Source organism: Nyctereutes procyonoides, unplaced genomic scaffold (genome assembly GCF_905146905.1).
Source record: "Nyctereutes procyonoides isolate TBG_1078 unplaced genomic scaffold, NYPRO_anot_genome, whole genome shotgun sequence".
In the NCBI taxonomy this organism is placed as follows: Eukaryota; Metazoa; Chordata; class Mammalia; order Carnivora; family Canidae; genus Nyctereutes; species Nyctereutes procyonoides.
Window position 1 is genome coordinate 18,048,485 of NW_026575048.1, and position 12,435 is coordinate 18,060,919.

Sequence of the window (12,435 nt, forward strand, 5' to 3'; positions counted from 1 at the left end):
CGGCATAGAATCTTCCCTACCCAGCAAGCTTTCTGAAGACATGGACTGGTGCTGAATGATGCCATCTCCTTTAAAAAACAAAATCACTCAAACCACCTCAATTCTGAACTAAGGGAGCTGAGCTGGACTGTGGCCAGAGGGCACTCCTCTCCCTCAGGACTCCGCCAGGCTGCGAGTTGTTCTCATGACAGAGAGCCTGAGCGAGCAGAAAGCAGAGAGAGAGACAGAGGGCCAGGGAGCGGGGAAGATGTCCACTGGGTCCCTCGTGGCGTGCTTCTGGAATATTCCACCGCAGAGCTGGTCGGTCCCGTACTGCGTGGGAATCGGGCTGTGGTCCTGAGACGCACACGCTCGGGTGCTGACTTGCTTCAGGGAAGTCTTGAAGTCCCCGCAGTAAACCTGTGTCAGCTCCTTCATCTGTGCCCCCCCCACCCCCCCGTCTGAGGAGCTGCCTCACAGGGACATTTGTGCTGCCTTGTTTGCCTCATTGTCCTGCCTGACCTTGGGGTGACCCTGCCACAGTCCCCTCGCCTGTGAAGGCTCTAATGAGGTGGCTAAAGATGTCTGTGTCGGGACCGCCTTGCCGCTCGCAGTTCACTTCCCGCTCGGAGAGTCGGCGGCGCGAGTCCCACGGCCGAGCGCTTCAGAGCTCCGACGGCCCCTCTCCCTGCCAAGCCTTTGTCTGTGTGAAAAAATAAGGAATCCTCTGCCGAGGCCCACGAGGGTAGAGCACAGAAGTTTTAAAAGGAGTGTTGGGTGTTTGTTGAGGAAAGTTCCCCTGGGGGAGCTGCAGACCCCCTGCCAGTTCTCATTCTGGGGTTCTTGCTGGCTCCGGGGGTGAGGCCTGCACCCCAAGAGGCCGGGCTTCACCCGAGAATGCCCTCTAGGGAAAGCCCGGCAGGGTCTCGAGGGGCAGAGTGGCCAGGCCGGTCCCCGGCCAAGATGGACAAATGACCCCACTGCTCCCTGGGGTGGCTGGGAACCAGTTCTGGAAGGCCCGGGAGCCTGGTTCACAATTAATCTTGGGGGCTCAGAGTCCAGGTCTCTGAGGGCCAGTGGAACAGCACATAGTTCAGTCAGGGACACACCTGTGTCCCCACACCAGCTCCTAGCTCAGCGGTCCTGCACGGAGCACTTCTCACCAGATTCACTGAGGATTTCATCTTTTTTTTATTTTTTTAAGATTTTATTTATTTATTCAGGAGAGACACAGAGAGAGAGAGAAGCAGAGACACAGGCAGAGGGAGAAGCAGGCTCCATGCAGGGAGCCCGACGCAGGACTCGAACCCGGGTCTCCAGGATCACGCGCTGGGCTGAAGGCGGCGCTAAGCCGCTGAGCCACCCGGGCTGCCCTCACTGAGGATTTCAAATCTGAGAATGACAGAGGCCCCAAAATGGCTACTGTGTGATGTGTGTCTGTGAGTCTGGAGCTGCTCCTGGGGAGGAAGGGCGTGTCACAGGCTCTGAGGCTGGGAGGTCGAGGGGTGGTCCCGGGAGTGTCACTGCCTGCAGGGTCCGCACTTGGGAACCGTCCCATCAAAGGCCAGAGAGAGGCTGCTCGTGCCATGCCTCCCTTCCCGCCCACTTCGCCGCTGAGAATGAAGACAGGTCGCCTTGCTCCAGAGGGAGCTGCGTTGTCACCAGTGCCAAGGTGCGCGGGAACACGCAGGGCAGCTGGGCCTCGGAGCGGGCCGAGCAGGCTACAAGGAGCCACGGCCGTCAGGGGGACGATGAAAGGCCCAGCCCGGCTCTGCGCGCAGGTGCCCCGTGTGCTCCTCCTCGGCCCCGTCTGTCCGTCTGGGCCACTGGCTCCCGCCACATCACAGGCGTCCGCTGAGGGCCAGGCCTGCCCTGCACCTTTCAGCAGAATGAAAGGGAGACCGATATCACAGGGAACTGAAGCACAGAAAAGAGCCTCTTTCTTTTCAAAGACTTTCATTTGTGATGGGCTTTTTTTTTTTCTAGGTGATCTTATTTCAAAGCCCCTTTGAAAATTTTGTGGGTTTTGTAATGGATGAAAAGTAACTTGGAAATGGGACTAAGAAGTTTTCAGTTGAAAGTTGTTAGAGGAAAGTTGAAAGCTTTGAGTTGTACGGTTCTACCAGATTTATCGTGTCTTTTGTCCACGAGGCCCATCCGTGGGGGCGGGGGCAGGCCCGAGGAAGGGGCCGGGGGCCTAGACAGGGCACGCACCAGAACAGGCCCCAGCCACGGCTGTTTCACGTCCGCGAGGGGAGCCATCTGAGCTGCACTTTTAGCAGAAATGTCTCCAAGGTATAGACTTTGATGTGGGGAAAAGAAAAAGCAAATGCACTTCCAGAATACTATAGGAAGCCGGGTTCTGTCAAAAACAATGGCTACCTCGCAGATGTTTCCTATCAGAAAAATCATTATGAAAGACGTTAAGGCCCAGACAGACCTGAGAGAGGGAGAGGAGGGCGTGGCCTGGCATGAGCCCTGGGGCAGGTCTATGCTGACGAGAGGAAGAGCCAGTGATCAGCCCAGAAGAGTTCTTAGGTAGAAAACCAGGAAAAGCATTGTTCCAGAAAATGGAAGGGAAGGGAGGAAGGAGGAAATCTGAGGAAGAGGATGGCTACAGGGGAGCACAAAGGTGGGCAGAGTTACAGAGGGGAGCCGGGGCATCCAGAACGCCATGCAGGGTGTGGCCATGAAAGAAAAAGGCAGATGGGTTCTAGAATAGCAGGTAGCATGGTCAAGCAACGCGTTTTCAAGTTTTTGCTCCCTGTGTTGGAAAGCCAAGGGAAAGGGGCTGAGGATGAGAGGGTGGGAGGGCGAGAGAGGGAGAGAAGTGGAGACAGAAGGGACTCGAAGGTGAGCCCTGCAGCACATGTTGGCTTTGGAGGTGGGGGGGGGGGGTCTGTACCGCCCTGCTCTGAAGCTGAAGAATTGGCCCCACTGGAGAGTGTCACGACCACACTAGCAGGGTTTGAGGGAACATGTCTGTGTGGCTTAGGGTCTAGAGGGTCTGCGGAAGTGGGAGACATGAGGGAAGCTCAGCATGCTGTCAGGGTCAGAGCAGGAGGTTCAACTGGGCTGGACACAGTGGGGGACCGGGAGGCCATGGCTCCGCTCTGGTACTCAGAGCACCAGGGGAGAGGTCTAAGTGTCACTCCACCAGGGTTGAGTGTGGATGCAGCCTTGACACGGCTGAACCAGTTTATGGGGCTGTCAGCCACAGCAGGGGTAGGCTGGAGGGAGGTGGCCTGGGAATGTTCCAGCCAACCCAGATCTCTTCGGAGGGTCTAAGGATAGAATAGACATGGGTTAGAGCCCCACATGTGGCCCACTGTAGCCATTATCAGACTTCTCCAGGCCCTATTACTCTCATCTATACAATACAGGTGAGATCACCTCCAGAATTCCTCATGGAGGGAAATCACATTATGCCTGTGCTTGCCTTGTAGGAGGCACCCAATAAATGTGCGCTGTTGGGATGGCAGCAGTCCCTCCCGGCAGCCCCATCTCATCTGTTCCTGGCATGTGCTTATGGCTGGGCCTGCTGGATCCTTGTGACCCGTGAGAGAAAAGGCAAGGAAGTGGTCAGTGGTTGCAGGTGACTCTCAGGGCAGGACACAAAGCCTAGGATCACAAGGCCAGGTTAGGGGCTGACTGACCACTGGCCTCCCATTCTGTCTCCCACCCTTGTACATGGCTGTCCTCGGCGAGCTGTGCCTTGGGGTCACTCCCTCCTTCCTGGGCTCTCTTACACTGCTCCCATCACATCCTCTCCCCCCACCCAGGTTCCCGGCAGGAACACCTGCCCCCTAGAGACATCATCATATTCTGTAATATGATTGGAATCTGAATATATATTTAAAATGACAAGATTGAAATTAAAATTTAAATAAAGAATTACTTTTCTGTAAGTTGCTCCGAAAGCAGTAATTTAGCAGCAAATTGATAGAGAAAGGTAAGCACTGGTCCTTTAAACCATCATGCAGTTTCCGGCATTCGAGCCAGAAGTGTCTCAATTTAACACATCATTGGTTAGTATTATTAGAAATTTCAGCGGTCTCCGGAGCACATTATGGCGGTGCTCTGAAGGGGAGGCCGAGGGCGCCGGCCTGGGTCCAGGGGGCCAGAGAGGGCAGCCTCATTAATGAGAGCAGGAGGGGCTCCAGAGAGCCTCCCCTAGCCCCAAGTGGGGATTTAACTGTGATTATTCTCTTGTTTGTAGTTCAGTGGCAATCATGAAACAAGAACTGAGAGACCCATAAATGTCATTTGCTCTTCCCAGAGGACACAAATTTATAGCTTTAGCATCTGACAAAACGTCCTTCTGACCTCTTGAAACCTAGGCTGAGACCAGGGCTCCATGAACACGGAGTCACCACGTAGCTGGCTCCTGTGAGCCACATGAGCAACACCCAAAGACCTGTGCCGTTCAGGACCTTCCTGGCAGCTTCAGCTCCTGGCTTCCCCACATTCAGGCACACAGGCCTGCAAACTTGAACATCAAGACTGTGAGGTCCGTGGACTACCTACATTACCTGGTAGGCTTGTTAAACCACCACATTTAGGAGTCTCTGTCCCAGACCTACTGAATCAGAAGCTCTGGCATGGAAACGTATATTCCCAACACACACGTACACCCACCCCCAGATACTTATGTGAACTCACACGGGAGAACCCCTAGATTAGAGGTGGTCAACGCTCTACCTGCATGACCTTGGAATCAGTGCTCTCATTGACAACCCGCGGGTCCTAGAAAGCCAACAGTCTAGTATAGCATAAGCTGTAATCTAAAAATCCCAGACACCAAAATAGCTCCTCCCCAAACCTGGATTTCCAATATTAGAATACCATTCTTTAAGTAAAAAATTGCCTTCCTAGGGCCTCGGCTTTGTGGTGCAAGAGCCCCAGGGAGATTCATACAATCAGGCCCAATATACCAGTCTGAATAAGTTTAAATTGGCTTCCATCAGCCCCCACAGGTTAGGACTAGACACCATGAAGAGCCTCAGTGCCTTGCAGGGGGAGGGAGGCTGGAAAGGAGATGAAACATCCGCCTCTTCCCGGGAGTGGCCTGCCTGCTGTGTGCAGTCCTGGAGCTAGCAGCCTCTCCAGTGTGATTCCCCAGCAGGACCCAAGGCCTGGTGATCAGAGGTGCTTGAGCATAGTCGCTTCTGCTAGGAGCTGTGTGGGAACCTACTCTTGCTGTTCTCAGAGTTGCCCAGAGTAAGAAGGGAAAGGAAACAACAGCTTTCATAGTCGATGCTATGCCTGGGACACCCAGGGCCTCCACCATCTGTGTGCTCCCAAATCTGTGGGTCTCTGCCACCACCCTCTGCAGACTGTGACTTTGGGGCTCTGCTGGCTTTCTCATGTTGCCCAAGACCAAAACCTCACCCAAGTATGTCTGAGCCACAGGGCACATGTACCTGGAATCTAGCTGCAAGGGAAGCTGGCAGAGAAAGTTTTCTGGCTTCCACCTCAAGATGGGGGATGTTGCCAGGGTGCCAGGCAGTCAGAGAAGATGCCAAAAGTCCACCGTGGGGCTCAGGCTGGATCAGCAGTGGTCTTTCATCAGAAGGCACCCTCAAGACCCAGAGCCAAAGATTGTAAGGGTGTCACGCCAATGCTTGTCTTTTCCAAATTAGGTGGAAATTATGGGGAGTCATGAGACAAAACTGAGGCTGCAGGTCAAGCTAAGAGTACAATCAGCCCCAGATTATCCACCATGTTGCCCTCCCCGTGGCTTGTCAGTTTCCACCCAAGATCCCTTCACACCCCCATCCAGTGGTGCCTGGGGTGGGGGGGATATACCAGCTTTAGCTAAAGCATTTATGTACAGTTCCCACTATAGTTGTGCTGCTGGCATCCTCTCTGGAACACAAAGGATACAAATAAAACTGTTGCATTTATATGTCAACAGCAACACCCACAACACCCTTTGGTCTTTTGCTATTTTGCAATATACACAGTAGACTGTGTATCTTTTTTTTTTTTTTAGTGGCTTTAAACAATATTTCAAAGTATCTCACAAATTTGTGCACAGAAACTCTAAGACTCTAAGAGGTCTGGGTTGGACCATCTGTTGCTTCCATGGTGCTGAATAGAGTCACTTGGTGGTATTCATCTGATTGGGAGATTTGAGGGACTCAGGCAGAGACTGAGAACTCTCAGAAGGCTTGGCCCCGAGCTGGCATAGTGTCATAGCATCAAGGGTCTGTTTCCTGCAGTAGCTCTCCTTGCCCCTGTCATCCTCATGGGTCCCTGGCACAGGCATATCCTGTCCTGCTGGCGTAGATTCATCGAGGGCAGCAGCCAAGCTTGACTATCACTATGACCCAGTGTCCAGTGGTGCTTCTGGCCCACAGTGAGCAGGGAAGCATTGTGTGACGATTTAACCGAGGTGAGGGCTGGGGGACTCCAGGGTCCCTTGAGGGGAGGAGAGGAGGAGGCTCCCTGCTGTGAGGGAGGGGTCCAGCTGTGCCCAGTGACACCAAGTGGAAGGCAGTCCCTGCCAGCTCTGTCAGCACCACACAGTGACAAGAATGTCAAGGCTCACAGGTTCTCGTCTGTGGGGGCAGGTTTATCAGCATTAGCAGGAGACAGACATGGGTGCTAGCATTGTCACCCTTCCCAGAGGAGGCCACTTGAACTCCAAAAGTGGACTCTGGAGCCTGACTCTGTCAAACGTATGTAGGCTGGAAACATAGTAGTCGTTGGTGGCGACTTCAGCCCAAATCCATCTCCCTTAGTGAATCTCGCCTAGCTTTTGCGGCCTGACCCCAACCCCATTCCTCTGGATGCTCTCCCTGACTTCCAGGCTCCATTGATTCACCATCTTCTGATCTCCCTGGGCAAACAGTGGAGGAGGCTGAGCTCTGGTTTCTCCAGGCGATCTCCCAGCCCCACGGAGGCAAGCATCAACCTCAGCATCCCACATCATCCCTCCCACTCAGCCACATGGGAGGGGGCCACTGGAGCCAGGCACCAGGCCTCCGAGCAGCCTCTGGCAGCATTCAGGGCAATGACATTTGCCCAACATACGGTGTCCCCACGGTCTGAAACCTCATCTCCCTCAGTAAGGGGAGCTCATTGCCTCCCATTTTCCAAGTACACCAAGCTATTTCACATCCCTGTTCCATTACAGGGTCCGCTCTTCTGAAGTGCCCCCCACGCATCCCTGTGTCCATTGCACCAACAGTGATGAATGCTCCTACTGTTGGCCAACACTGCAGCTCAGAGATGTTGCCGATTCATTCATTCCCTGGGCACCTATAACAGGCCGGGCACTGCCCCATCTCCCTGTCCTCATGGAGCTGGCCCACCAGTACAGGGGTCCATACAAGGCCCTGCAAGGCAGTGTGTGGAGACTGTGGTCGTCGCATGCAGTGTGTGGGTCCAAGAGCAAGCGGGCATGTGAGGGCCCCAGGCAAGCTCCGTCCCACCATCCTTCAAACCTTCCTGACCACCTGGGATCCTGCTCACCTGCATGGCACCTTTGTGCAGAGTAGAAGAAGCTAATCCCTCTGGATGGACAGCTTAGCAAAAAGTAGCCCCCCTGGGCGGTCGCAGTGTCCTGGATGAACCGCCTGGTGAGCACGAGGTGCCCCGGGTAAGGAAAAGTGCCCCGAACCCTCTCCACTCCACTGGGCATCTTTGCGCTGTGCACTACCTTTGGCCCCGCACACGTCCCCCACAGAGCAGCACCCCCCACCCCGTGCAGCTCGGTGGGGGTTGTGTAACTGGTTCTCCCCAAGCTGGTAGAGCACACCCCAGGGGCCCTGTGAGGCTTGTCTCAGGGTGGAGGTTCCCAGCCCCCGAACCAGCAGGCGCTTTGGCTCATTGCTGCCATCTCACAGAGAGCTGCACCCGTGAAGGATCGGGGTCTTTAGTGTTCTTCAGTCTCGGAAAGAAGCAGGATGCTGTCAGCTGCCGTAAAAATGTGACCTTTGAAAATTTACAAGAGCTCCGGGTTTAAAAGCTGCTGCGTTAATGATGCATCCTATTAGCATCTCATTAAAGGGAAGCAGAGAAAAGCCTGCCCAGCCCGATGATGGGCAGAGAGGGCCACTCCACAGAACCAGGCAGGAGGAGGGCTCTCCTCACCTGCCTCTCTCTGCTCAGTGTCATCGTGTCAGGGGAGCAGAAGCATGGCCAGGAACACTGGCAAAAGGCCCCATGTCTAGGTGCCAGATGATCCCGGGGGAGGGGGCCGGAGGAGGCTCCCCCGGCCTGGGCTGCTCTCTTGGTTGGCTTCTGTGGCGTTTTTGTACTGGCAACCCCCTGGCAGGGAGATGTGGAACTTAAGAGACCTGGAGAGCCTTTGGTGGGGTCACAGATCACAGACCTCTGGGGACTCTGGACTGAGGGAGAAGGTCTTAGCAGGAGCTTAGTTCAGAGCTGGAGCCATGGACCCCCCACACGGTGCCCCCGAAACCTCCAGAACATGGGGACCATGTTCCTTTGGGCCTGGAGCCCTTTGCGGTGCCTCACGTCACCAGCTGCAACATCCCTCACCCACCTGGGTGCCCCGGCTCCTGGCAGAGCACACGACCGTATCCAGTTTTTTTCCAGACCGAGGGGAGAAAGGAATGTTCATTTCATTGTTTTATAAAAACAAATAGAAATTTCTGAGCTGTGATTTGCTTGCAGCGTCAGAAGTTGCTGGTGCGCGTGGAGTGAGTGGCCTGATTTATCTTTCCGAAAGGAGAAAAATGAAAGACCCTGTCTCCCTTCTCCCAGCAGAACGGCATTCTTGTGCGTAAGAACTCGCTTGTGATATTCATGAAAGACACAGCCGAGCAGCAGGCCTGTTGTAGCCACACCCAGTAGTGCCAGCCACCCCGCAGCCCACCCCTGGGCGCCCGGCTTCCCCTGGGAGGCTGAGGTGCCTAGTTTGCAGAGCTCAGCGCTCCCAGCGGAGCTCCCAAGCAGCTGCTTGAGGGCGGGCCTGAGTGCCAGTGCCCGGGGCAGGGCCTGGCAAGGGGCAGGGGCCTGGTGCTTGTTCCTGAACAAACCACCTCACCAACAACCACTCAAGTGAGTGACCTGGCAGGAGTGTTTGGAGCCAAGGGACTAAGCCCTTGGGAAAGTGTGCAGTTTTCCAAGTGCAGAAACTCTGCAATTTTAGAGCAAAAACAGGAACTCCTAAAGTTTTAGAGTTCAGAAGCTGATTATTCACCGTGGAGCAGGAGACCCCGACCCGCACTATATGGTGGTGGTAACTGCGCAAGGGCCAGAGTCTCCCAAGCGCCCAGAGCCCTTCCCTTCCCTGTCAAAGTACCAGGTGGAGGCACGCATGCTGATTCAGAGGGGTACAAATGGCAGGGTGGGAGGGCCCTGAAAACCAGGCCTGCCTCAGACCTGAGAGGCCTCCGGGAACCCTGGGCCGCAGAGAGGGGCTGCAGCACCCCCTACTGGCAGTGGGCTCTCTGTACTGTCCGTGAAGGAAGATGCCGGGATGAGGCTGGAGTGTCATCCTTCAGACCTCACCCCAAGACAGGGTCCCAAATGGGACATCCCACAAGCTCCTTCCCCTTCACATGCCTCTGGTTATGGGAAGAGACCTCTGCACCTCCCAGCCCACGAGCACCCAGGGGAACCTGGGAATGCAGAGGTGGCTGCAGACAGGGCACTCTGGAAAGCCCGCTAGAGAACACTATAGAAGCTACGCTTTTGTTCCATAAATTCCATAGGATTATTGGTGAGTGTGGCCAAATCCCCAGCCCCCTTCTGCAACACCCCCTCCACCCCACCACCACCTCCACCACCACAGCCAACCCCAAGCTCCCATCTGTCCCACAGACAGAAATGGGGCAGCGGCCTCTGAGAAGGAAGCTTGTCCCTCGAATTGTTCCTTCCTCCAGAAATTCATTCTTTCCCTTTTGTCTCCTGCTCTGTTCACAGAAGTGCAGCATCTGAAATGCAGGCCAGAGATAAAGTGCAGCCTAATGTAATTAGCTCTGTGCAGCCTACAGGTCCTAATGGGATACGGCTCCGCTCCTCCCAGTCGGCCCTAATGCAGGCGCTGTTTGTCATCTGCATTATGCATCAAAGCCCCAATAAGTGCTGTCCTCCATCCTCTCCACCTGCTCCTACCCAGCCGTTCCTGCTGCTCAGAGGGGCCCAGTGGGGATGCTGCTCCCACCAATTGGCTCACTGGGTTAGCTTCCATGAGAAGTCAGGAGAACCAAGGCCCTCACCTGAGAGAAGCCTGCCGATGCCCCTTGAGGCCCCTTTGGCCTTCTGTGGCTGTCCCTGGTGGACAGCCATCTCTGCCCCTAACCCAACTTCCTCCTTCACCCCAAACCTGGTTGGGTTCTGGCTGCATGCCTGGGAACTGCAGAAACTTCCTGAAACCACCTCTACTGAGACCCCTCCCTCCACCCCCACCACATCCCAGTTATCTGGGTCCCAGGCTCTCCACATGCTTTTGGATTTCTTCTTTCTTTTCTTTTTTTCTTATTATAATGGTAATGGCCATAGTAAAAAATTTGGCAAATACAGAAAAGTATAGACAAGAGGATAGAAGTTACCCCTATTTGTCTCACCACATATTACCCCTGCTAGCATTTGGGGTTTTTTCTCTCCTGCACACACTGTTTTACATGTGAGCTTATGTTTGTGTCATTTTATGTCCTGCTTTTCTCATTTAACATTATAGTGTAAGCATTTTGCCATCTCATTTCAGTAAACATGATTTTTAATGACCATATAATATTCCATCAAGGCTGTAGCTCAGAGACCAATGTTGTGCTAATGTTTGTATTCAGCCTGGGGTTCATTTTCTCATTAATCTAAATATCTGAATTAGAGAATGAGATCCTGAAACAGAGAGCCTGCCTCCTCCCCAGAAGGGGGCCAGGACCCTCCCAGGAGGAGCCGAGGGTCCCAGGGATGATGTTCCCTGCTCTGAGAGGGAACATTCCGTCCTCCCATGAGTCTCAGCCCCCACCCTCCCACACCGCTTCTGTGGAGTGACACACTGGGGGCCTCAGAGGCTGTATGGGGCCCTACAGTGGTGCTTTGGAGAGCCGTCTGTCTTCTCACGTGTCAAAGGGCCAGGCCCGTGGTGGCATTGAGCCTAGGCTGAGGACACAGCTGGTCTTCAGCCCATGCCCATAAATGTTGCAATTTATTATCGACCTGAGAGCCCGGGGAGCTTCACTTCTCACAGCCCAGAAAGCTTTCTATCCTAATAGTTGAGGTGGAGTGAGTGGCTGCAGAGGACGGCCGGAGAGGCACCAGGTTGGGTCTTCCTAGGGGTGAGAGGGTAGCAGAAGCCTACAAGTGCTAAGCCAAAATGCTCTGCAACTCCCTGGTGGTGCTGGGTGCAGGGCCCAGTCTTTGCCGCTGACCCCATGGCACTGCTCAGGGGATGGGCCCCCAGGCAGCCCTCCTTCCCAGGCCGTGTTCATCTTTCCTCTCTGCTTCTCCCCAGGCCCCTGGAATCTCCAAAGCGGACAATCAGACCCAGGGACTCACGACCAGCATCCGGTGGGGGCAGACGCCCATCAATCAGTCCACGCCCTGGGACACTGATGAGCCGCCCTCCAAACAGATGAGGGAGAGCGACAATCCAGGTGTGTACTTCATCAGCAGCCAGAGACCCCCACGCCAGGGCTGGGAGAGGCATCAGAGGTCCCCTGGGTGCTCCAGCTCTTCAGCAGGTCCTGGTCCCCGGGCCTGCAGCAGCCCAGGCCTCAGGCTGCCTGGGGGCAGGGACCACATGTGTCCTGGGCAGCAGCTGCATCTCTGCCCCTTTCTCTGCTACTCAAGAAAGCTTTTGGGAGGCCGAGGAAGCAAGAATGACATCACAGCAGTGACTTTGAGTCTGCTTTGTGGTGTTGTGAATAGCCCTTCCCAAACTTTAGTACTCTGGTTCCTACATTTCTCAAGCCACACCTGCCAGTGAGGTTTCACCTTGCCAACGTTCATATGAGAACTGGGATGCTCCACCCCTCCCCGCCACTGGGACTGGGGGCTCCTACAACTCCCCAGGCCTTCTTGGGTTGGCTCTGACCAAAACAAACACCTTCCCTGTCACTACTGCATGTTGGACCCAGGCCTCCCCTTAGGATACGCAAAACACGTCTCCTCACTACAGCCCTACAGCTATGTGGACACCTCACTCAGCCTCCCCTCCAAGTCTTCCGCAGGATAAACACCCCAGGTCCCTCAGCCACACTCTGGAGCCTGGGGCTGCTTGTTCCTTTACCCTCCAGAGAATTACTTCTCCCTCTGTGTCCCCAGATACCCAGAACCCAACACAAAGGACCTGCACATGCTATGCCCACACCTCCTTTGTTCAGCCCCTCTACTTTGACCATTGCAGCCTTAGATCACTTCTGATTTGTTGCTAGCCCCAGACATGCCCCAGTGAGCCCCCAAGACTGTCGTGGACAGTCCCCCTGTCCATGTCCTCTCTCAACCGGCCTTAGGCAGCGGGATGTGGGGACTCAC

The 12,435-nt window shown here is 54.8% G+C and overlaps 1 protein-coding gene across 5 annotated transcripts in view; it reads left to right on the forward strand.

The window, feature by feature from the left end:
* Nucleotides 1–12,435, forward strand: part of KLHL29 (kelch like family member 29) — a 308,129-nt gene that overhangs the window by 231,296 nt on the left and 64,398 nt on the right. For all 5 annotated transcript variants that reach the window (XM_055327216.1, XM_055327217.1, XM_055327214.1 and 2 more), the window contains one exon: nt 11,414–11,555. In XM_055327216.1, coding sequence (XP_055183191.1) covers nt 11,414–11,555 — 142 coding nt within the window. The remainder of the gene's footprint in view (nt 1–11,413; nt 11,556–12,435) is intronic.